The sequence below is a fragment of the Amblyomma mixtum genome, chromosome 6, assembly GCF_055824585.1.
Source record: "Amblyomma mixtum isolate Tamu chromosome 6, ASM5582458v1, whole genome shotgun sequence".
NCBI classification, from domain to species: Eukaryota; Metazoa; Arthropoda; class Arachnida; order Ixodida; family Ixodidae; genus Amblyomma; species Amblyomma mixtum.
In genome coordinates, this window is record NC_143017.1 from 159,984,021 (window position 1) to 160,008,839 (window position 24,819).

Genomic DNA, 24,819 nt, shown 5'->3' on the forward strand with positions numbered 1-24,819 from the left:
TAAACAAACCGCGTTCGAGCAGATAGACAACATTGCTACTGTAGCAAGTGAAATTCCCTCTTATTTTACAGTAAAAGACTGACGCGGTACTTCTTGCCAATGTGGTAGTGGTCATATTAGTGCATACCTTACAACGCGGTTTTTTGCAAGGCCGGCAGCCAGTTGAAAAGGGGTTAGTTGTTTTTGTTGAAGTCAGCATGTTGCGCAGCCTTCCGTGACCTACGGTATGCTACGCAGGGTGGCTGCGGAAATATTCGTGTCAGACGGCTGCTCTGCATAGAATATTGTGATGTTTCTTGTAATGTTTCTTCTGCATGCCCCAGCGCTAATCTTGTATGCTATTTTGTATGCTTGCGAGGAGCACGTGCCAACTCTGAAAGTCTGTAAGCCTCGTCACTGTGCGTCACTTACGACGTCACGCCCATTTTTTTACGTTGTCAATAGATATTAGTGGCTGGTCACATGTCTTTTCGCAGTACAGGTATTTGAGGAGCAAGCCATGCTATTTAAGGAGCAAGCCAGGTAATGCTTTGCGCATTCGAAGGCCGGGCCCTGGCCGAAACGTCGTAAATAAACCACTTTTTTCGTTCATGTGTCCCTCTTCTGCATTATATATATATACAGGGTGTTTCATCTAAGACTTTCTGCAATTTTTAAAAATAAGCTATTTGAATTAGATGCGCGCTTTTTCTGGCATAGCATTGTCACTGGTGTAGTACATCATAATTCAACTAAGACGTGCTAACTAGCAGGCTTGTTAACCAATATTTAATAGTTAACTTTTAAACTATTATCGTTGGGCTCCTTAATTATTGACAGGCATGCAGCCCACTGTAAGTAATGTCCATATCCGTTTTTAGAATTTCGAGAACGCGATTATCCTCGGCGCTGTGGCCCAACAAATTTCGCCTACATCGCGCCAAAATGCATGCGGTTTGAGAAGCTTGCAGGCAAAGCAACCTCTCCAGTGAACCTAACTCGTCGAAATAGCCAAAATTTGTTGGGCCACAGCGCCGAAGATAATCGCGTTCTCGAAATTCTAAAAACGGATATGGACATTACTTACGGTGGGCTACATGCCTCTCAATAATTAAGGAGCCCAACGGTAATAGTTTAAAAGTTAACTATTAAATATGGGTTAACAAGCCTGCTAGTTAGCACGGCTTAGCTGCATTATGATGTACTACACCACTGACAATGCTATGCCAGAAAAAGCGCGCATCTAATTCAAATAGCTTATTTTTAAAAATTGAAGAAAGTCATAGGTGAAACACCCTATATATATATATATATATATATATATATATATATATATATATATATATATATATATATATATATATATATATATATATATATATATATATATATATATATTGTGACAAAAATAGCTGTTCTTGATCTCATCCCCTGGTGGCATCAGTGTACGGAGATTCCTCTATCCGGGTTCGGTCAATTTTAACGGTGCAGGCTTTACAATAATGACCCTTTTCATATAGCTTTTTTTTTTTGTAGCATGGGCATAATGGAGCCCCGATCATTCCGGGCGGTTGCGATTACCGGCTCAGTTTGAGACACCTTTCTCTTAGCTCTTTTTGCTTGTGCATTAGAAACGCATTGTGCATAACGTATTTCTTTGCTGCAGGCGTGCTATGCCCACAATGAATGAGAACAAAGCGCATATCTGACCAGCTAGAATGAAACTTTTAGTGGCCGTGAGTCATCGACACAGATAAATGTTGGCTGCGAAACCGGAGAGATTAACAGAACTCGCCTGACATGCCTTGTGATTCTATCAGTGAGTGAGTGATCTTTGTTAAAATGGAACTGGACAAGAAAGGACATGCCGTATGCGTGACAGTGAACAAGAGCAGCGCTCATATTGCGACGTGTGGTGTACGTACCCCACTTCAATTCAGAGCATGCCCGCAAAGGAAAGCCATGAGGAGACCCAAAAAGCGATATCTTTTCGGAACTTCCTTGAGTAGCATTGGTCGAAATCCGGCAAACCACTCGATGAGGGTTGACTGATAATAGAGATGCCGGGCGTGCAGGCTCCACGAGCTTTTTCTTATCTAACCGAAGCCCGCCCGCAATCTGTTGCCTTATCTCCGTCCAAAACACACCGTGCAAGCACGCTCGCCGAGCCTGCAACGCCCGTATCTTTCGCCATCCGCTTCCAGGCTGAATCGCCTGGGTTAGCGTAAAAAGAAAGAAAGATCGCCTAGTTGCCCTAACGCTGGCCCAGTGCTATCAACGACCTCTCTGTGGATTCATCCTTATCCCTCGTGCGGAACGGATGCCTCGGCAGCACCGACTGAAGCACAGCTTTGCGGCGTAGTACGCTACAGCAGTGAACGAAGTGCTCGAGGACCACGGAGGTTGTCTGTCGTGAAATTCAAGTCTGCCGGTCGAGCTACAGCCATGTGCGCAGCGCAGATGTCACCAAGACTGGCCCAGAGACGGTACGGCCAGACCACGCCTCCCGAGCCCGATGCAGTGGTTGGATTGAACGCGCGCAAGAGGAAACAGCTTAGCCTGGCGTACGAGGAGTTGACGACCGTACCGTACAGCCTCATCGAGAAGTACACCGCCGACGTGGAAGTGCTGGATCTGAGTCACAACCGACTCGCGTAAGTGTTTGAGTTGAGTGCATTCTTCGTTTCACGTCGTGTTTGCGGGTTTCGCGTTATTGCTTGCTCTTTTGATCCGTCGCACGAAAGCCGAGCGCTTTGCAACTGCTGGCGTTGCTGCCAAGAGAGAGCCTTGGCCCGTGTTTTGCGAGGATTAATTTCTCGATTAATTATTTTGGCCTTTTATCATTGGCAGCTTCGCCTGTGACGTCAATGGGATAGCCGCTGACGTAACAGCAATATAAGAGCAATGTCGTTCACCGGACGTGATGTAAAATAGCGAGTTACCAATAGCAAAGGGGAAAAATAGTGCAACGTAAATGGAGTCCCCAGAAAATACGACCTCTATTTTGTTCTTTGTTTAATGGGTACAACTCTGAGAAAGGACAGTGGATGCGGGTGATGGTATGGTGACATCATGCCCAGTCGAACAGAGCTGATATCTCTTAGTCATGAACTCGCCGCGGCGGCTCAGTGACGTTCGGCTGCTGATTACAAAGTCACGGGTTCGATTCCGGCCGCGGCGGCCGTACTTCGATGGAGGCGAAATACAAGAACGTCCCTGAATCGTGCGATGTCGGCGCATGTTAAATAACTCTAGATGGTTTAAATTAATCCGGATGACTCCACTTCGGCGTCTCTCATAGCCCATGCGTCGCTTCATGACGTTAAGCTCAACAATTCATTAATTTTTCTTTTTCATAAAGGTTCATTCACTGCTCATTGCACTGCCGGCGGAAAATTTTATAAGTGATGCCAGGCTGAAAGAAAAGGTTTAATGGTGATCACTTGTTGTCGCAGGCCGCCAGTGGTGAAATGTACAAGTGTGTTTATGGCATTCGTGGGTCGCTCAGGAGCACTTGAAATGGGCCACTCTCGGAACACATTCAGTCTTAATAGAAGATAAGCTATACAGTCGCATAGTTGAAGTCACGCTCGTCGTATTTAGGGCAGAGGCAGCTAATACCGCGGTTAAGTGGTGGACTGAGCACGACGTGGTTGGAATAGCAATTTATTTCTGCATATTTATTCACGTAGCGTTTTTTTCTGACACTGCTGTAGCGCGAGTCATCCTGAAGAAATATTTACATTGAGTGAACCTGAAGCATAAATGTGGGCCGGAGGATCTATGTGAATTCTGATTTGCGCCAAGAAGAAAGGGATCAACACGGTGGGGTACAAGTCTAACACACAAATACAGGCGCACGAACGATGCGTTGCCTTTCTTCCCCGCACGGTTTAGCAGCAAAGGAATGAAACTTGTTTACATAAGGTGCACGACAAGAAACACAGTCAGGCCTTAGCGAGTGGCAGGGTGTTTCGTCAACAACGTGGCACTGAATAAATTACCTGACCCGAAACCACCCCGAAAGAACTTTGCCTGCTATCAACGACTCGCGAAACAATGAAGGACTGAGATAACCATCGCCGCGTGCGATACCTATCTGCAGGGACACAGTGATAAAGCGAGGCATTTTGTTTTGTCTAACGCATAAAGGGCCATCACTGCAAACACTTTCACCTCTCAATTCCTCTGGCGACCGGTTGGTCCGGTGTCACTTTTGTCACGTGCCAAGACTAACGATGCTTTAATGGGCAGTTTGCGCTCATAATGAAGGGAGCTGATGAGAGAGGTCAACCGCGGTATATAGTCATTTGCTTCTTTCTGTCTTGCGCCGACCGGCGTCCTCATCGATGGGTTACATTGCCTGGACTGCGGCAGCAACAGGCCTGCTTTTTGTTTACAAAGCGTATCTAGTCACGCGGTGACAGGCTTGCATACGCAGCAAGCCTGCCGAGTGATTCCCCTGCGTTCGTTCTGACCAGCACGATGTCCAGCTTACGCGAAAGATTGGACAGAAAAACGTATCCTGAATAAAAGCTCAAGTGTTTGTCGCCATAAGAGGCATTTTCTTCCGCTTGCCTCACAATGCAAATGCATGTCATGCTCGAGTCCATGCAATGGAATGAAAAAGGTTAGTTGGACGAGTTAGAACACGATTGCTTTATCCGCTTTGACATATGAATGCGGCGGGCAACAACCGTTGTATCTTCGAAGCAGCTGGATGCGATATAGAAAATACGAGGGCATACAATGTGAGCTGCGCAGCGTGATTAATGAGGTTAACTTCCGATAAGTTGTTCGCGTAAGCTATGTCCCCTTGTGCGTCCGTTTCTATCATTTGACGATTTCCCCGTATCGAGGAATAGTTACGTCATTATTCTGCTGAACGGGACACCAAGAACGGACGCGACAGCCTAGCTCAAATTATAATCGAAGGTTTTCAGTAAACGGGAGCTGAAAAATGGAGAGCAAAAATTATTGCAGAAAGGCTACTAGAATGTTCATCTGTGAGACTATAAGCACTCGAGACTTGAAGGCTGTAAATATGTTTAGAAAATAATGGGACCGCTACTGAACCCGTGGCCAAATAAAAACCCGTACTGCGGTCTTACTGTCATGTTTGTTTCAATTTAGGCAGCCCGCGATATTACGCTGCAGCGTGCAAAGCAGTGCATGTTTTGCTCTTTCGTTGTTTTGATCATTTAGGCGGTGACGGAACACAGTCACGCCCGTGTGCAACTGTCTAAATTGATCGGAAGGCTTCCAGCGCAGTACGCCGCATAGCGCACGGTGCTGTTTTAGCTCAAATCCACTAAAACTTTACGACTCAAAACCACACGCCCCAATTGAGCGGCTTGCGACTGAATGCATAGATGTATATATTTTTCACACTAAACTGGGGACACCACTTCGTTTGTAACTTGGGCATGTTTCCTCTCGTGTGCGCACGTTGGCGAATTTGTATCTTTGTATGTACTACACTCTCCGTCATAAGTATGCGAGTGTGAATTTCTTTGCATCTAGAACGCACAGCTAATGATGCACTATATAAATCGCGCACTTATAATTGCGCAGCATATAAACCTGCCAAGCAGCATGCGAAGACGGCGATGAAATGGAGCTTTTTCGATAACATTTCGTTTCATAAACATCTGATTTCGAGTGTACTTTGTATAAAGCTATTACTTCTCGCCATCTGTCATCTGTCCCTAATTCCTGTGTCTTTCGTCTTTCTGTCCGTTTTTTTTTTGTTTTACCAACCTTTTTTTTCCCTCCCCTGGGCACAATTCAAGGGCCCGCCGTAAATGACGGTTACGGCGCCCAGAACCACCTTGTTTCTAGATTTTTTCGATAAAAAAAAAAAAAACTTCCTGTATTAAAACTTCCAGCTTATGTATTGTTGAGGGTATATCTCTACTGTCTTCCTCGGCTATCGTCACGTGCAGTGCACGCTGCGTAATTAAATAAAGAAGAAAAAGACATTCCCGCCTAGAACGAATTCTTTACAGGTGGTGAAATGCAATATCCTAGCGGCTCCTTCGCGAGAATGCTGCCTTGTCAGTTTGCGGAAGAGAAGAATAGTTTGGGTCAAGCAAGAGCGAAAAATCCCCACCACGCAGAAGCCCTTCCAGGGACTACTGCCTCACTTCCGGCTGATAAAGGAAACCAAGGCAGAAAAAAATAAACAAAATAAGAAAACATGATGCGAGGACAAGAGGGCGACGTAGCACGTGTGCACAACGACAAGATAACAGCACCGGGCCAGATCAATGCGGGCAACAGTGTGGCAAGGTGCGGGAAGCACTTTCTCGAGAGTGGATAGATCAGCGTCGATTTCGGAGAGCGTTCGGAGTTCATAAAGGCTGTCAGCTCCCAGCTTAACAGCCATGTAGTCGTCTTTCCATGCAGGAGTGACTAGTCATTGTTATCCGCCTTCAGCCATACGGCTAAAAGTAAAAAGCAACGGTACAGCTTTTTTTTGTGTAGTTCTTTTTTCGTGTGCTCTAATGGGGACGCTAATGACTACTGCGTGACTGAAACCTACTCCACCTTGGGGGATCCCCCTAAATGCAGGGTGCGGCAGGTTATTGAGTAGATACTTTAAAGGTGACGCAGTAACCTGTACCTCAAAGTTACATTTTTTTTTTTTTTTGTTGCGGGTAAGCATGTTAGAACTTCGGCTGAATCAGGTAGTGAAGAGACATGCAGTCATTATCTCCTTGGCTGCAGGCCGCTGTACTTCAGAGATCATACATTCTTGAAGGTTGCCGGGTCATTCGTTTTCAAAGTACGGAAAGAACTGGAGGCTACCAGGTTGTCGTGGACGCTGTTTCCCACAGGAAACGACATTGTCGGCGCTCGACACTCTATGGACGCCGGAATTCATCAGCCGCGTCCGAGGCATCAATGATGAGGATGCTCTGAAGTCGATGAGGGTCCTCGCCAAGGAGGTGGAGGTTGGTGAGGTCACTGTCAGACGCGTTGTTATGAGGACCTTCAGTACAGGTCTTATGTTACGCGGAGAGGGCAGTTCTTGCCTGAGAGATCCTACTAAAGCTGCCTGACCATAGCCAAATGCCTCCTGTGCAAACTCCAGAGTCAATATCGTTGTTTACGCTCAAGTATTGAACATAGTTGTGAAGCCCTAGATTACTGCTGTTGAACGAAAGGAGGGGGGGGGGGGGGTCATGTTTTTCAGCAATATTCCGCACCATCCCACACAGCCCATGCAACTCAAAAACGGATGACCCAAAATTTCCGTGATCATATGTAACTTCGAACATGTGGCTTCCTACCCCCCAGATGTCAACCCAATGGACTACTACGTACGGGGCGTGGTTGAGCGGGTCTATCAGGCACCCACAAAACACCACTGCGGCTCTAAGCGGAGCTGTTGACGGTGCAACCTCTAGTAATACTTGTTGGGGGGCTAGTTGGTGCATGTTTCCAGAAAAGGGTTGTAGCGCCGAGACAGACAACTGTGGGAATCCTGGCTTTCCGCCGTTGCCTTTGCGCGGCTGTGCCGGTTTCCCGCGTTGTTTCTCCTCTTTCCCTTGCTCCCGCCTCAGGCGGTGGAGAGGCGGCTAAGTGACTAATCACTGTCATTTGGCCACAGCTCCGCCCCGGCTCCCCAAGGGCCTTTGCCATTGGCGCCTTTTGGCGGGATTTTCGGGACCCGTTTGACCGGCCGCGCACCGCGCGACCGTCCGAGCGGGGCCCAGAGAGAGAGAGATCCCTCCGAGACAGCGTAAGGTGCGTACTACTGTTTGTCCCTGCCGGCCTTTGCCGCTCGGACCAGTGGATATACTCGAGCTCGCCCGCACGTGTCCTCTGACCTGCAGCGGCTCGAGCCTGTCCAGCGGGGTCCAGCGACCTCCGACAGGCGTACAGTGCGTTGTTTGCCCACTCTCTCTCGCAACCGGCCCAACGGTCGACACGAGAGAGAGATCACAGCACTGAGTGGGGACATTCTCCTGCAGCGGCGTGCTAGCGGCGCACATTGCTCGAGTCGCTTCGTGCGCGCAGCGGAGCCTTGCTCCTCGCGCGCCCCCGGGACGGGGTGACGATTGAGTGCGTGTGTACTGCTGAAGGACGACGTGAATAAACGTCTCCTTGGTGAACTTGGAGGCCTATTTCTTTGCGGCGAATCGCTCTCCTCCCAGCGGAGGTTGAGTGCACCGCATCGGTGTCCCAGTGTGTGTGTGGTGACGGCTGATCGGGGCCCTTGGCTCGCGCGAAGCTCGAAACCGCGGTGGTTGGTGGCCTCTGTCCACGTAGAAACCCACACAACACACAGAAAGCTTGACGGGACAGGCGCCTGTCCCGTCTAGCTTTCTGTGTGTTGTCTGTCTCGGCGCTACGACCCTTTTCTGGAAACGTGCAACCTCTAACATTCCGAGGACACATTTCACCACTGTCTCCGCTCGGTTTCGACAGCGTTATTGCTGCTGATGGCTGCTCATTGAATGATGTCGTTCATTGTGTGTATGGCCACTTATACAAAACGTAAATTTTCTATATGTAGCCTCTGTGTCTGTTTGCGTGTGGGCGTAACTTTGTTCTCAAATACCTATATACGGCGCCCTGTACATTGTACTTACCATACCGTCTTTGCTTGCAGAAAAAGTATGCAGAGATCTATGCGGTCGGGAAACGCGTCTCTCGCGCCAGCATCATTGCGCGACGTTTATATGGGCTCAGTGCGACAAAGTTCGGTTTTTCTTGTGTCGACGGCATGCAAACGTCTCACTTTGCTAAGGAACCGCAGTGGATTCCCTGTGCCACATCAGGGTGGATCGAAATGCGAATGCGCCTTCCAGTAATGCATGTAAGCACGAAGGCGCGTCGCAGCGAAGCGAATGGGGAATTGCGGGTGTTTTATCATCGCGAAAGCTCTGATGCGCACCCATGTAAATGGCGCCATATCGCAGTGGCCGCTTCGCCAACTGGCATGCGACGCGCTTCTGTCGCAGCTATGTAAACTCCGCTATTGTTAATTTTACAGCGCAGCTGTTCAGCGACCGTTTCCTCGGTTGCGCATCGGTGTCGTTGAAGTAGGCCGTCGGCGTAACAGGCAGAGAGAGAGAGCGTAGAAGGGTGGTAACCGTGGATGGAGGAGAGTACGACGAGAGCGGAAGAATATGGCACGCTTCGGCTACGGCGGCTGCTGCAAAAAAGAGTCGCCCGAGGAGAGATTCAGGGTCGGCACCACGTGCATGAGGCGGCGGACTGGAGAGGAGTGCTTCGTCTTCAACAGTACCTAAAGCTGAGCTGAAAATTCGGATTGCAGAGTATACCTTTATCAAACAGTTAATTTTTTCACTAGTTTCTCACAAATGAAGCGCAAACCACCAATAGTTGCTTTCCATATATCACCCATATAGCGCGGAGTCAACGCCGTACTATTTTGACTATCTTCTTGGCCAGAGTGTGTTGGGAAAAGTTAGGCGAAAAAGTGGAGAGGGACAGTGGCTTTTCTAAATCTCCGGTAGGTCAGACTCAACTTGCCAACCGTTGATAACCGTGCGAAGTTATCACTTGTAACCAGCAGACAGCGGTACACTTCAAAATAGCCAATCTGTCCTTCACACCGGTCTGCCGGTGAATACGGCTCTGGAACGAAAGTGCAGTTGTTCATATTTCTCAGGATATATTTTTTTTTTCTATGCATTTAGCTGTATCCTGTACTAATGAAATGACGTGTGACTGCGGAGAGTAATCAGGCGACTAATACTGGCCATGAGAATGGTGTATGCCACCTGTAAGTGAAAGCACCATGTTTTTGCAAAGAAGTCACGTTGGAACTGAGCTAATGAAGGCAATCTTTGCTCGTATAGAAATGGAGGAAGTACCCCGCCGCGGTGGCTCAGTGGTTGCGGCGTTCAGCTGCTGACCCGAAAGAGGCGGGTTCGATACCAGCCGCGGCGGCCGAATGTCGATGAAGGCGAACTTCTAGAGGCCCGTGTGCTGTGCGATGTCAGTGCACGTTAAAGAACCCCAGGAGGTCGAAATTTCCGGAGCCCTTCACTACGGCGTCCCTCTTGGCCTGAGTTGCTTCGGACGTTAAACCTCAAGAAACTAAACTGAACTAAGCTAAGAAATGGAGGAAGTTGAGATACGGAAAATCCGCATGCTATCCCCATCCTTCAAAAAAAGCATTCTGTTCTTGACCAGACAGCCGGAATGAGTGGGTCGCTGACCCTCGCAGTCATGCATCAGCTAAGATTCTAAGAAAATTTTGTGTGAAGAAATTGTGTCTAACAAAATAGACACAAGAAAGAGGCGATTACATTAGCCAGCTCGTGTCCGTGTCAGCCACCTCCTTCTTGTGTCTGTGTTCGTGTGTTCGCTGTTACAATCTCTAGGACCTGAGTAAGCGCTAACTGGACCTACAGCTAGCGTATAATCCATAAACTTGTACGGCCACACTGGGATAACGTGCTAGCAATAGAGAAGTTCACTAACTAGAAGATTATCACTAGGGTCTTAGTTTTACAGCCAATAAAGTCATCTCAGGACAGGGTTAATTGGAGAGACGTGGGAGAGGCCTTTGCCTTGCAGTGGGCGAAATCACGCTGTTGCTGATGATGATGACGATGAAAGTCGCCTCTCTTATTCTAGACTAGCTCTGTGAAGTTTTACGCTAAAACCAGGTTCTCGTGCTCATAAAGCACCTGCAGCTGAATGACAGCGTTCTCTTCCGCCGTCGTCGCAGGGACGTGCGCTTCCTGTCCCACTTCGAGCGGCTGCACACGGTGATACTGGACCACAACTGCCTGAGCTGCCTGAGCGTGGTGCCGGTGCTGCCCACGCTGCAGGTGCTGTGGCTCAACTACAACCGGCTGCTCAGCCTGACCGTGTTCGTGCCCGGACTGGCCAGGAGCTGCCCGCAGCTGCGCGTGCTCAGCCTCATGGGAAACGAGCTGGCCCCCTCGTTCCTCAACAACGGAACGCCTGAGCAGAACGCCAACTACAGGTGCGCCACGCGCATGCGCATAGAGTGTGTCACGACCGACTTGACGAGGTCCTGATGACGAAGCAGGCGGTGACTCCGTATGCTGCGCATATACAGATTCATGCATTTCTAAAGGGAACATGTATGTGTCATATAGTAGATACTTGGGAAATAACGAGCAGGCGCAGACTGCGCTAGGAGGTGCCGAAGTTTTTGCGCTTCTTGCAGGTGCGCAATACACTGAACGTCATTCGCGTGTGACGCTCTGCGGAGCTGCGATCTAGCTTCACGCGCTCCGGTGTTCACCTTAGTAGTGCACGACCTTGCATTGACCTCCATGCGCATGTGCAGTTTGTAGCTGAAGTCCCTGAACTTAGTTCGTAGCTCGCACTGAGCGATAATGCGCCTTGCTATAAAATGTTGCACTTCCGGCAAGAGATTTTTTCGAAGTAGCAATCGTTGTATGCCGCCATGCCTCACCCAGTGCTCCGTTAACGTCGGACATGCTGTTTATTGGCGGCTCCGGAACTGCTACGTCTTCTCTTCTCCTCCGTGCACCTTTCCTTTAGATTCATTTTTTTTGGCTGCCTCTCTGCTCCTCTCAACTTTTACCACCGATATTCAGGTGCCAACTATCTTCAAGCTTAGAGTTACTGAGTGGCCAGCAAAAGAAGTTAAGGTGTGGTTTTTCTCTTCTTTTTCAATCACCCTTTTCATAGCGCTGATCCCATCTACCCGAATATCCTGTCTTACGCGTCCCTGTCACAGCGTTGTCATCCGGCAGGCAAAACCACGGTGCACTGGCGAAAGAATGGCCGAAGTGTTTGAAAACAACTCAAAGCAGATGCATCGGTATCGGCTCAGCCTCTGTGTCAGCCGCGTAACCTGTCCACTTCACTTTCTCTGTAACGCAATGCACCTCCAAGAAGTTCTTCGTTTTTCTGACCTGTAAAAACGTGTGCGCCCTGCAAGCTCTTCCATGCCGCCTAAGCGATGCACAGGTGGCTATGGTACAGCATTCGTTGCCGGTCCAGCTGTGACACACGCGATGTCCTTCAGACGAGCGTGCTTTGGCGACGCAACACGCGTGTTTCCTTCGCAGCCAAAGTCACGATCGCTCGTGCGCCGAGCCGCCTAACGCCACCAACGGTTTGGATTTTCGCTCTTACCTGCCGCTATCTTACGAATGCATTTCTGTCGCTCTCAGCACGGCCCCATATTGCGTGAACGTAGCGGTTACAGTTCAACGACACTTTGTCCGATAAAGGCGTTCTCCCAATGAACAAAGACTGCAGGCCTCGCCGTAGATTAGTTGCGAGGCTGCGCAAAAAAAAAAAAAAGAAAAGAAGCAATAAATTGGCACGCCGAGGAAAACGCCAGACAGAACTAATCGTGTAGTATGGCTTCGAGGCAGGTTGCCAACCAAATGATCCAGTCCTGCGTAGACAGGGCATAAGACTGCGCCATCAACGGGCGGATAGCTTAGGCACACTGAACGACCCTGGCATGGTATTTACGTGAAGGCCGTGCAAACGTGAAGGTCGTTGAGCTAATATGTTTTGACTGTTTGGGCTACTCTATGGGAACGTGAGAGCAGTGCTGGCAAGGTAAAGGTGTATACATCTTAAACGAAAACCTGCATGCTTCATGGCAGCAGGTAGGTAAGTACGCATGTCATTAACGGTTCGCTGTGAAACTTGGGTGACCACCATCTAATATGAAAGTTGAGTGAATGTTTGTGAGCAAAAAAAAAATTTTCTGGACTGTTATGCTTTTCATCAATGTGTTTATCCAGCGCAGCTTTTGTATGCTTTTGCGATTTCTGGATTTGCGATGGCTTCTCGCTATCGTTTTTTTTTTCGAGGCATGACAGCGGTGACGTCACGGTGTGGGGGTCCCGTGGGCAGCTGAGAGGGCTCCGCGCTGGACGCAGATTTCGTAGAACGACCAGCTGGCTCGTATTGACGTGCTTCCTCAAAGAATACTGCCAAACGAAAGAGCCAACTCCGTTTCACTCACAGCATATGGCAGGATCCTCCGGAGCAGTTTTCACTTTGCTTCCTACGTGACTGCAAAGTGCGCTTCTTAGAGAAGGGTAGGTTCGGATGTTCACAGTACGAGCTCTATACTGTTTACGTGGAGGAACACTGGTCACAGTGGTGGTGCTGACTTAGCTTGGAACGGTTGGGGGAAAGGTTCAATTTTCTGATATCCCCGGACTGAAAAGGGCACCTGAACTTTGATTTTTAGTCGACCTAAGTTTCATTTATGACGCGGGTGTTATGATGTTCCTGTTACGCAGTGGCTTCGTTTGTTTTTCGCAACCGTGCAGCGCACCATCGCATTTCGGCGGTGGATGGCTGATTCTGTGTCTTAGCTGCGGCGGCTGCGTGCCCTGCAGTGAAGAGCGCGAACGGAGTATCGCCGGAGTAGTGCGCGGGCGCTCAGCTAACGAAATTATTTTCTAGCTTAAAACAAAGCGTTCTGATTAAAGTACAGTAATTAAATGCCATTGACCGGCACTGCGCGGAGTACTAACTTTCATATTTTTGCTTAAACCACCTCACTTGGCAACTAACGGCTGGATATGCTGCAAAAAACAATTTGCTGAGGAAGACCTTGCTTTTTGCAAGCCCCTCCTCAGCAAGAAATTTTATGTGGGAAATTTTTTATGAAGTCAAACAAATTCCCTTCGCAAACAGACCCGCACTGCTTCTCCCCATCCAACTGCCCTTAAGAGTCACTTATTATTTCGCCTCCGATGACTACAACCGCACGTGTGTTAATTACAGATAATGCAACTGCTCGTGCTGATAAAAAGGCCAGGATAACTCCAAGTGACGTTTGACCGTACAAGCGTAACAAACAAAAACGGTAATTGACCCATCGGAAATAGTATTCGCCAAAAAGAAAACAACGGAAATTGAGTCATGAAGTAAACGCTGATAAATGTTTCCAAATTAAAAAAAAATATATCAACCGAGAACATCAACCCCTAATTACTTGTTATGTGAGCTGTTACTCAGTCAGCTGCTGCAACCTCGACTGCGTCTCACAGTTGCCTTCTGTCGAGAACATTTGGGTACAGCCAAGCTCGGCTACACAAATCACCAGCAAGTCTACTTGGTTGTTCAACCAAACAACGCCTTCGCACCATGTGCTTTCTATAGATGCTTCGCCGATAGCATCTGACGAGGCCATCAGCAACTTTTCATTCGAGATCACAGCTCTTGCGGTCAGATGGTCTTCATCTAATTCTTTTAGGTGTGAGGCGTAGGTCAGTAAGGCTGTTTTATGGGAATAACTCAACGTCAACAAAAATTAGCAGTACCTTTGTTATCATTTCAGAGGCTGCATTTGCATTGTCCAAAAGTTAACAAAGTTGTAATTTCTGGATGCCTTTCAGGAACTAAGTCAAAGCAAAGTCTCCAAATGCGTATGCAGTATGCAGTATGCGTATGCATGGTTTATGCGTATGCATACACCATGTGTATGCAGTAATTATTGATAAACAATGCGCAAAATCTCTATCTTCCTAAGACACCAGCCAACTTCCTGTGTGCGCCATGTTCGCCGCCATCTTAGAGGCACTGGCGTTCGACCGCTTTGCGTTTATTAATTGCGTAGTTTAATAAGTGAATGTCTATAGTCACGAATCTATTTGACATTTCCGTCATTGGAGAGACAAATGGAGTGAGAGAGACTAATATAAGCTGTTACGCTGATCGGTAAGTTCAAGCACTGCGTTAGTTGCCGCAACCAAGCCTGCGTCTTACAGCTAGCTTCACAATCACAGTTGGAAAAAAGTACAGTAGGTAGTCAGAGAATTGGATTGGGGAGATATGGGCATAAAAGTTAATAGCTGTAGTAATCTCCGATTCACTGATGGCATTGCCTTGCTAATTAAGTAACTCAGGGGACAAATTTCAAATCGTGACCGAGAACCTATACAAGGCAGTACCTATGCAAAGCAGAACGGTGGGTCAAAAAATTAATATGCACAAAACTAAATTATTTTTAAATGGCCTCGGAAGGGGGGCACAGCAGTTTACAATAGGTAGGGAGACATTGGAAGTTGTCAGGGAATATATCGTCTAAGGGCAGGATAAACTCCAAGTGACGTTTGACCGTACAAGCCTACCGCTGTTACCACATTATGTCAATGAAAAAAAAAAATCAGTAATTGACCCATCAGAAATAATATTCGCAGAAGGAACGAAGGGAGGGAGGGAAGGAGGGAAGGAAGGAAGGCAATTGTGAAAGAGGTAAGGAACGAAATAGCGAAGGAAGGAGTTTGAGAATGAAGAAGGAAGCAAGGAATGTGAGAAAGAAAGACTCCTGCATTACGCAAACCACATAAAGGCCCTTGAACTTTGCCTCCCTTTTTAAAGGCGTCTTGATAATAAGTATACGAGAAATACAAAAGGTGCTCGAAAAAAAACGAACACGAGAGATTCTTGCTCCGAGTAATGAATTTTTTTTCAATCGTTGTAACTATATATATTAACTCTGTGGTGTGTCGCAAGGAGCAGTATGCTGGTCGTGAGCCGGTAAAAATTTCATTACATCCATTAAGCTCGCCCAAAATGCAACGCTTCAGAAGCAGTTTTTATGGTCGGTAACAACCACTCCTGGAAATAACCGGCTTGTGTTGCCTGCTATCACAGCGCTGAGGAGAACTGAGCGAACACAGTAGACGACCACCATTGTTTTACATCGATCACTTTGAAAAAGAATAAGAGGGCACGTTGTTTGAGATATCGGACAGAGTGCGGTATGATGTCGCCACGTGAGAGCTATCGATCCGTTTATTGAAGGGCGCCCAGCTCGGCCTTCCCTCAGCTGAAATGCTGGGGAATAAAAGGTCCTCGACCCTATAGCTCACGCGTCCCGAAAACACATTACCCGTGGCGCTCTTTGGTCAAGCTGTCCTTGCGCCATTAAAACAAGATCACCGTTATCGTCGTCGTCAGAAAGAAGCACTCTACGATCCACCGCCGAGCAGGTTCTGCCTGCTAATGGTTGGCCATGTAACAACAAGAGCCGAACCTAGCTGGTTCTGTGGAAGATGTATTGACAACGACGTTTATACTTAGTCAAATTCATTGTGCACTCAACGGAACCTCGTCCCATTGTCAGTTAAATTGACACACATATTTTGAGGCTGTATTGATTTGAGACCCAGCACTGGCGTACGTGTATATGAGGAAGATGTTGACCCCCCCTTTTGATAGAATCGCGTTTCGTGGCGAGGCAAACAGCCTCATGATTCTGAGGCTGCACAGGTACCTAAGGGCCGTTGTACGATCGCTACATTCGGGCTCAACATGAGCTGGAACGCACTGGAGGCGCACGTTTTCTTAGAATCGGTTATTAGAGAGTTTACCGGACGCCGGCTGCGCACGCGCAGAGGCCTTGTTTGACCGCGCCCCTGCCATTGCGCATGCGAAGCCGGTGTCCGGTAAAAATTTATAACTCTATGCTAGTACGGCTCTGCTACGCTAACGGTCTCTGTTTTCCCTACATTGCTTTAAGTGTGTATGCCGTCGTTTCAAGCGCTTCTATATACCTCATGGGAAGTAGCGGGGCCAGTTGGTTCATTTTTCAACTTAAAACAGTGCGCAGGGACATGACACAGTCAAGAAACACACAGACACAGCACTGACTGACAACTGAGGAATTTACTGCTTTGCTTGCAATAAATACAGAAAGTATCGTCTAAAATACAAAGAAAGCCTTGAAATCGTCATTTTGTCACTTCTGTCGTCATTGCTTGTCCAGATAACCCATTTCTTTTTTCGTCAACGTTAGTGATGGTGTGCTTACGCAGGTGGAACGATTCTTCTGAATGATGAACGCTTCGTATATCTCTCGCATGAGCTTTCGGGGGTATCTTCTCAGAATCTTGCAGCGTCGAAAGTGTGGAATGCATTCGCAGTCCGACACGTGTCCCGCTAGCTTGCTGCCATATCCTTTTTCGATGTTGCCGACGTGTTCCATGAGACGTATGTTGACGCAGCGTCCTGACTGCCCAACATATGACGCTCCGCATGACAAGGGGATCTTATAAACTACATCACTGTCGCATTCGGTGAATTTGTCTTTGTGCTTTGTTTTACAACGTGCTGTTTTTTCAGCGGCTTGGTTGACCATTTTGCACAACTTGGATAATTTGCTGGGCGCATTGAAAACTAAGTCCACTCCAGCTCGCGCCACCACTTTCTTTAGTGCGTGGCTGACACCGTGGACATATGGCATGACGGCTACCTTCCGCTCTACTTTTTGAGGCTTCTTGGGGTTCGGTCGCCGGAACTCTTTCAGTAACTTGAAGCCAAGGCTACAGATGAGGTCGTCCGGGAAACCAGCTTCACGTAACCGTGTCAGCTGTGTCTGGACGCTTTGCTGCTGACGGTGAATGCAGGATCTATTCACGGCACTCCTCAATGCGCCTGTGGCCACAGCTCTTTTTACCAGTTTCGAGTGCGCCGATGAATATGGTAGCAGGCCTTTTTTTTTTGACCGCGGTGCATAACACCAGCACAGATGGGCTTCTTCGACGAATAGTCGTAGATCAAGGAACTGAAGCTGATTCTCCGTCGGTAATTCTTTGGTCAGTTCAAGTTCAGCAAGACCTTCACAGAAGATCTTGAAGATGCCGTTGACAACGTCCTTGTGCTGCTCCTGGTTTGGAAGCTTGTGGATAACAAGGAAGTCGTCCACAAACCGGAATGTCCTCACGACAGCGGTATTAGCCAGAGTTTCTTGTAGTTGACGGTCTCGGCGAGCTAGCAGAAGGTCACTGAGAATTGGTGCAACGCACGAACCAATGCATACGCCTTGCCGTTGGATGTATAGGTCATCATTATGCTTTACAAATGTCGAACGTAGATAGAAGGCCAGCAACTCAAGGAATCTATCCGCATTGATTCCGCATTCATTCTGGAACCTTACAGTTCCCATGACATCGATTCCTTCTCTCACTGTCTCAAACAAGGCAGCATGTGGCAGAGTGTAATAAAGATATTTGATGTCTATTGAGAAGACACTCACTTTTTCCTGGCAGCCGTTCATGAGAAATGCGGAAACTTCTTCTGCCTTCTTGACAAGGAAAGGGTCTTCGACGGCGAGGAAGGAGAGCGATTCTTGCAGGTATCGTCCCAAGGGTTGCTGCCACGTTCCTCTTTCAGACACAATTACTCTGAAAGGGCAGTCATCTTTGTGGGTTTTTGCCGTGAAGAAGGCATTCAGGCATAAGCCCTCACTGTTCTTCACACGGCGTCACAGGTAACGGACTTTTTGTGGAAAAAGGTGTTGGCATCAATTCCAAAACAGGGCACTCGCTCCCCTCCGAAGCAGACACTCCATGTCCTTGGAAACACGCAAGTGCCTCTCCAGGCAAGCCAAGTGCTTGAACTGGGACCGAAGTTTTGCATGGAACCTCGTCTGGACAAAGTTCAGCTGCTCTCCTTTGCGAGGAGTAGTGCCGGCAAAGGAGATGATGAAGAAGTAAGCAGGTGCATAAGCGAAGGGGTAGACGTTTTAAGTCGAGCCTCGAAGAAAAGAGCCTTTCCACGCCTTGACAAGACGGCCAAGTCTTTACAGGAGGCGGACCTCAGCCTTCTATTGTCGGATAAAGAAGGAGGATTTGTCGTCATGTCGTCAGCTTCCTTTGGCGAGAAGGCAAGCCAGGCCATCGCAAAGAACTTCCGCAAACTGAACAAGATTAAACCCCAAAAAGTAAGGAACGAAGCCCTAAAACTGTGTGAAGCCAACAACTTGACAAAACTAGGACTAGCTGTGAAGAACAGTGAGGGCTTATGCCTGAATGCCTTCTTCACGGCAAAAACCCACAAAGATGACTGCCCTTTCAGAGTAATTGTGTCTGAAAGAGGAACGTGGCAGCAACCCTTGGGACGATACCTGCAAGAATCGCTCTCCTTCCTCGCCGTCGAAGACCCTTTCCTTGTCAAGAAGGCAGAAGAAGTTTCCGCATTTCTCATGAACGGCTGCCAGGAAAAAGTGAGTGTCTTCTCAATAGACATCAAATATCTTTATTACACTCTGCCACATGCTGCCTTGTTTGAGACAGTGAGAGAAGGAATCGATGTCATGGGAACTGTAAGGTTCCAGAATGAATGCGGAATCAATGCGGATAGATTCCTTGAGTTGCTGGCCTTCTATCTACGTTCGACATTTGTAAAGCATAATGATGACCTATACATCCAACGGCAAGGCGTATGCATTGGTTCGTGCGTTGCACCAATTCTCAGTGACCTTCTGCTAGCTCGCCGAGACCGTCAACTACAAGAAACTCTGGCTAATACCGCTGTCGTGAGGACATTCCGGTTTGTGGACGACTTCCTTGTTATCCACAAGCTTCCAAACCAGGAGCAGCACAAGGACGTTGTCAACGGCATCTTCAAGATCTTCTGTGAAGGTCTTGCTGAACTTGAACTGACCAAAGAATTACCGACGGAGAATCAGCTTCAGTTCCTTGATCTACGACTATTCGTCGAAGAAGCCCATCTGTGCTGGTGTTATGCACCGCGGTCAAAAAAAAAAGGCCTGCTACCATATTCATCGGCGCACTCGAAACTGGTAAAAAGAGCTGTGGCCACAGGCGCATTGAGGAATGCCGTGAATAGATCCTGCATTCACCGTCAGCAGCAAAGCGTCCAGACACAGCTGACACGGTTACGTGAAGCTGGTTTCCCGGACGACCTCATCTGTAGCCTTGGCTTCAAGTTACTGAAAGAGTTCCGGCGACCGAACCCCAAGAAGCCTCAAAAAGTAGAGCGGAAGGTAGCCGTCATGCCATATGTCCACGGTGTCAGCCACGCACTAAAGAAAGTGGTGGCGCGAGCTGGAGTGGACTTAGTTTTCAATGCGCCCAGCAAATTATCCAAGTTGTGCAAAATGGTCAACCAAGCCGCTGAAAAAACAGCACGTTGTAAAACAAAGCACAAAGACAAATTCACCGAATGCGACAGTGATGTAGTTTATAAGATCCCCTTGTCATGCGGGGCGTCATATGTTGGGCAGTCAGGACGCTGCGTCAACATACGTCTCATGGAACACGTCGGCAACATCGAAAAAGGATATGGCAGCAAGCTAGCGGGACACGTGTCGGACTGCGAATGCATTCCACACTTTCGACGCTGCAAGATTCTGAGAAGATACCCCCGAAAGCTCATGCGAGAGATATACGAAGCGTTCATCATTCAGAAGAATCGTTCCACCTGCGTAAGCACACCATCACTAACGTTGACGAAAAAAGAAATGGGTTATCTGGACAAGCAATGACGACAGAAGTGACAAAATGACGATTTCAAGGCTTTCTTTGTATTTTAGACGATACTTTCTGTATTTATTGCAAGCAAAGCAGTAAATTCCTCAGTTGTCAGTCAGTGCTGTGTCTGTGTGTTTCTTGACTGTGTCCTGTCCCTGCGCACTGTTCTATATACCTGCCTGCTCGTTTCATTTAATGCCAACATGGTTCGGAACCCAGGAGAGGATTAAGCTCGCGTCTTGGCACTTACCGCGTCTTGGCATTTCCATATTCGAACTTCAGAGCTGCATATGGACGGAGACTGATTGCTGTGGGGTTGTCGAGTAACGATTCTAAATGAAGAAAATAGTAACCTAACTTTAAACACCGTACTATTTCTTTTTTCGCGCAGGACATAAGAAAATGAAACACAAGTATACTACATGCGAACTTCTCTTCAAATAAAAATCTGTACGCCCATATCTACGTGATGCCGCGGGGTGGTCGTTCTAAGCTGTCTGAAAAAGCTCTTCCACAGTTAATCTTTTTTATTCCATGGCGCGGTGGCTCACTGGTTGTGGTGGTCGACTGCTGACCCGAAAAACGCGGGTTCGATTCCGCGGCTGCGGCTGTCGCATTTCGATGGAGGCGAAATGCTGGAGGCCTGTGTACTGTAATGTCAGCGCACGTTAAAGAATCCCAGGTGGTGGAAATTATCCGGAGCCCTCCATTACGGCGTCCCTCATAGCCTGAGTCGCTTTGGGACACTAAACCTCATAAAGCCAAAACATCTTCCTCTTCTTCCCAATGGCTTTTGCCTAGCGGCCATATATGGAGTGTAGACGTCATTCGTGGCCAGGCCCATACAGCCATGGCTGCCAGCTCCACATGAAGTGAGGACGCAAAAACAAGTCTGCCAAAGGCGCGGTGCACAAGCCTCACAATGCATTTCTGCTTTTAAATATAAGTTTCTTGCGGAGCCAGCGTGGTGACCATTGGAGGTCGCGTTCTTTTCTCGCAGACTCTACGTGATCGCGCACTTCCCCAAGCTGGTGTTCCTGGACGACCGGCCGGTGCTCACGGACGAACGACACAAGGCCCACGCCGTGGGACACCACATATCAGAGATGCTGCACGCTCACGAGGCCTCGCTCACGCGCAACAGCCTCAGGGGAGTGGCCCGGTGATGGCCATGTGTGGTGGACGTGCTCTGTGTATACTCCGGACCACGGTGGAAGGGGGACTTTCGTGTAGTCACTCGACGCTGGATCCACAGAACAAGGCCGGAAGCTCTTCTGGGCTGTGGCTGCTTAGAACTGCTGGCGTGAGGAGTTGGTAAAGCGATAGGAAGTCGTGTAGCCTTTTCGTTTGTGGCTGCTGGCCCCCTTGCGGCACATGTAATCGACCCAGTATTGGAAATGGATGGTTTCACTCCGGTCCTTCGTAGGGCCGGCCTTTGTCGATACATTTCCAATATTGGGCTGATTGTCTGTGCTGCTACATGGTACCAGCGCCCTGGTGCGCCGGCATTGTTTGCTTTGTTTAGTTTTTGCGATGCGCCGTTAATTAAGTCATAGACAGCACTTATTTCAAAATTGCTGTGATGCAGTGACCTCCAGATAGAGAACACTTGGTGCGCAAGACGAAGGGAAGTGTGTGCGTGGGGTAGGTACTGGCACCTCGCGTGGCGAACATTGCAAGGCACCTCGTCCTCCATCTCTGTCCAAGGCACACCAAGTGCTATCCGGAGCCGTATACTATCGTGGGACGGCGCGCCATTAAACTGCTACTCGGCTGGCAAAAATTATAGGCAGATGATAATGCAAGCAATTTATAAAGGTCTACCACCAGGGCTGTGTGAAACTTTGGTATTAAAGAAGGTTTTTTTCTTCAGTTTGACCCCGTTCAGTAATTTTTCGGACTGGTCAGACAACAGTTCATACTTTGTTCTATAGTCCTTACACGATGTTGTGCCCCACAGCCCATCGCCAGTGCATTCTGGACTCTGGAGTGGCGCCGACGGATCGCCCGTGGCCATAGATAAATTGGCTGACAAATCGAGATATTTCTGCAGAGATTGCTCGTAATTGGTGCGCCATAGGCTGATGGCGCCAGAATAGGCTCGCCAACTGATGGATTCTTCTAAGACCTCAGGTAACCTGGCCATAACGATGTTAACCTGCATGGGGCCAAGGCATTGCGTACGGCACGCCTGTAAATATTGGCCACACTCTTGTTAACTTCTGTTTCAATTTTACGTGTATACAGAGGTCCCTAAGAAACAGACGATCACAGCAGTGAAATCCGCTTCCTTTCACATTAGGAAGGCGGCTGATAGAGGAAGCTGTGGGCAGTACATCAGACAATGTTATATAACTTCGTATCATCCACGAAAGCATGTACAAAAGCAGGGTTTTGTAAGCTGCAGCATTGTCACCATTCTTCCGAATGTTTTCACCAATAAACTCGATTAAAGCATTTGGTGTATGCTAAAGGCTTCATGTAAAACTTAAAGATCTTGGATTCATCTAATAAATTCAGTATTTTTCGAGGCGGACGCTTGATTGACTTCGTTATGCGAAATTGAAAGACTGCTGTTTCAGTGTCGCCGTGATCAAAATACCATTCTCTCGTTGAAGTAAACTATGCCGGTTTTTTTTTAGGTCCACAATTATTAAAGATATATGCGGCTTCTGAGCTAAAGAGAAACTTTTTGCACCATAGTAATACCAGTGTTGGCGGACGTCAAAAAACAGTGAATCATGCTGAGTAGTAAAGTTATTGACTAAATTCTAATACTGTTAGGTTTTAACTATTACTGATAGGCACCTGATTGCGAATGGAGATTTGTAGCCGGCCGTTAGTAATAGCCATGTCAGTTTTTAGAATTTTGACAATGGGATTACCTTCGTCACTGTGGCTCGACTAATTATGGCCATTCCTCTCGCCTTTCGAAAATCACGCGTTTGCGGGAGGGCGCAGAGCGACGTCAATCAAATCGCGGCACTTCGTGACGTACGTACAACGTGATATTCTCAGCCCCGCCCGTGCTGCAGTGCTCTCCGCTTCTCGCTTCTTCGCTACTCTAGTGCGGCGATTTGATTGGCGTCGCTTTGCGAACTACCGCAAGCGCGCGATTTTCGAATGGCCCGAGAAATGGCCCAAATTAGTCGAGCCAGAGTGGCGAGCGCAGTACCGTCGTCAAAATTCTAAAAACTGGCACGGCTATAAATCACTAATTGGAATCAGGTGACTATCGGTAGTAGTTGAAAAGTTTATTCGAATTTAGTTCATCGCTTTACTAGATAACATGATGCGTCTTTTTTTTTTTCGTCCGCCAACACTGGTATTGTTATGCCGCTAAAAGCTTCTCCTTGCCTCAAAAACCCTATTTTTAAATATTTTGGGCCTTCTAAAAAAATAAAAACAGCTGGTATATCATGGAGATTACTAGCCATCGGGAATGCTATTCTCATAGTGTTAGCTTATTCAGCTAACTAATATACAATGAACGAATATTTATATATGTAGATAGAAAGACGGACTATAAATTACACTTAATAATATGCAAGTTTAATATATACACAGTGTACAAAGCCTACTTATACACACACTAAGAACAACGTTCCGCTCAACGAACCGCACGCGCACACGCTCGGACACACACTACCGCACTGAAAAAACCCGTCTCGCTCGTTTTCCGCTCTGTTTCTGGGCCCCACAAAGGGCATCTGCTCTGTATCAAAGTTGACACTCTCACAGTTACAAACACACAAATACGCTCAGAAAACACGTAAACACACAGAGAAAAGACGAACACGTGCGAGAGCCTCTCTTCCAAGAAACGCCGGGGAGTGGGAGCGGTCCAGCGTCCGAGCCTCGACCGTCCCTCCGAAACGGGAACACTGCTTCGGGGCACAGCGCGCACCGCCGCAGCTGCCGCCCACCGACTCTCGCACGGGGGTGTAAGACACGCACCACGTCGCTCGTAAAAAAAAAGAAACGGGACGGACGGTCCTCGCAGAAACAAATAGAAAACACGTCAAAATGGCGCCCGCTAACACTCGGGCATCCTGACTTGTTTGACGCCCTCGTTAAACAGAAGCACACGCAAAAGAAGAAAAAAGAAATTCAAAAGCACTCAAACAAGCACAGGGGGTACAATTTTCATAAACTCCAATACACGTATATGGACAGACATCAAACACTGTTTTGCTGACACGGTATAAAGCAGCAGTCATTTAGATGCACAAAAAGACGATGAATAAGGAGAAACACTGGTTAAATGCGACTGCCTGCCTCGTTCAGGCAGGTTTTTTTTTTTTTTTTGTAGTTCCTTAGTTCATGATGAAATAACAGCGCAAGGAACGGGACGAAAACACGAAGGAAGAAGACACAGACACGGGCGCTGTTATTTCATCATGGATTACCAACTAGCCCGGCATCTTGCACTTCTGAACTTCCTTAGTTCGGCTGAAACCTTTCGGGAGGTCGTCGCGTTCTCTGCGGTCGAGCACTCAAGCAGGTCTCTCCCGCGTCATCGCACGATATGGACAGACATCAAACACTGTTTTGCTGACACGGTATAAAGCAGCAGTCATTTAGATGCACAAAAAGA

The 24,819-nt window shown here is 47.9% G+C and overlaps 1 protein-coding gene across 1 annotated transcript; it reads left to right on the forward strand.

The window, feature by feature from the left end:
- Positions 1-2,117: 2,117 nt before the first annotated feature.
- LOC149340979 (leucine-rich melanocyte differentiation-associated protein-like) lies at positions 2,118-22,758 on the forward strand. The gene is made up of 3 exons (XM_089549925.1): positions 2,118-2,633; positions 10,694-10,954; positions 21,223-22,758. Exons 1-3 carry the CDS (start codon positions 2,425-2,427, stop codon positions 21,386-21,388), a joined length of 636 nt encoding a protein of 211 aa, XP_089406051.1. The 5' UTR covers positions 2,118-2,424; the 3' UTR covers positions 21,389-22,758.
- The last annotated feature ends 2,061 nt before the right edge of the window (positions 22,759-24,819 follow it).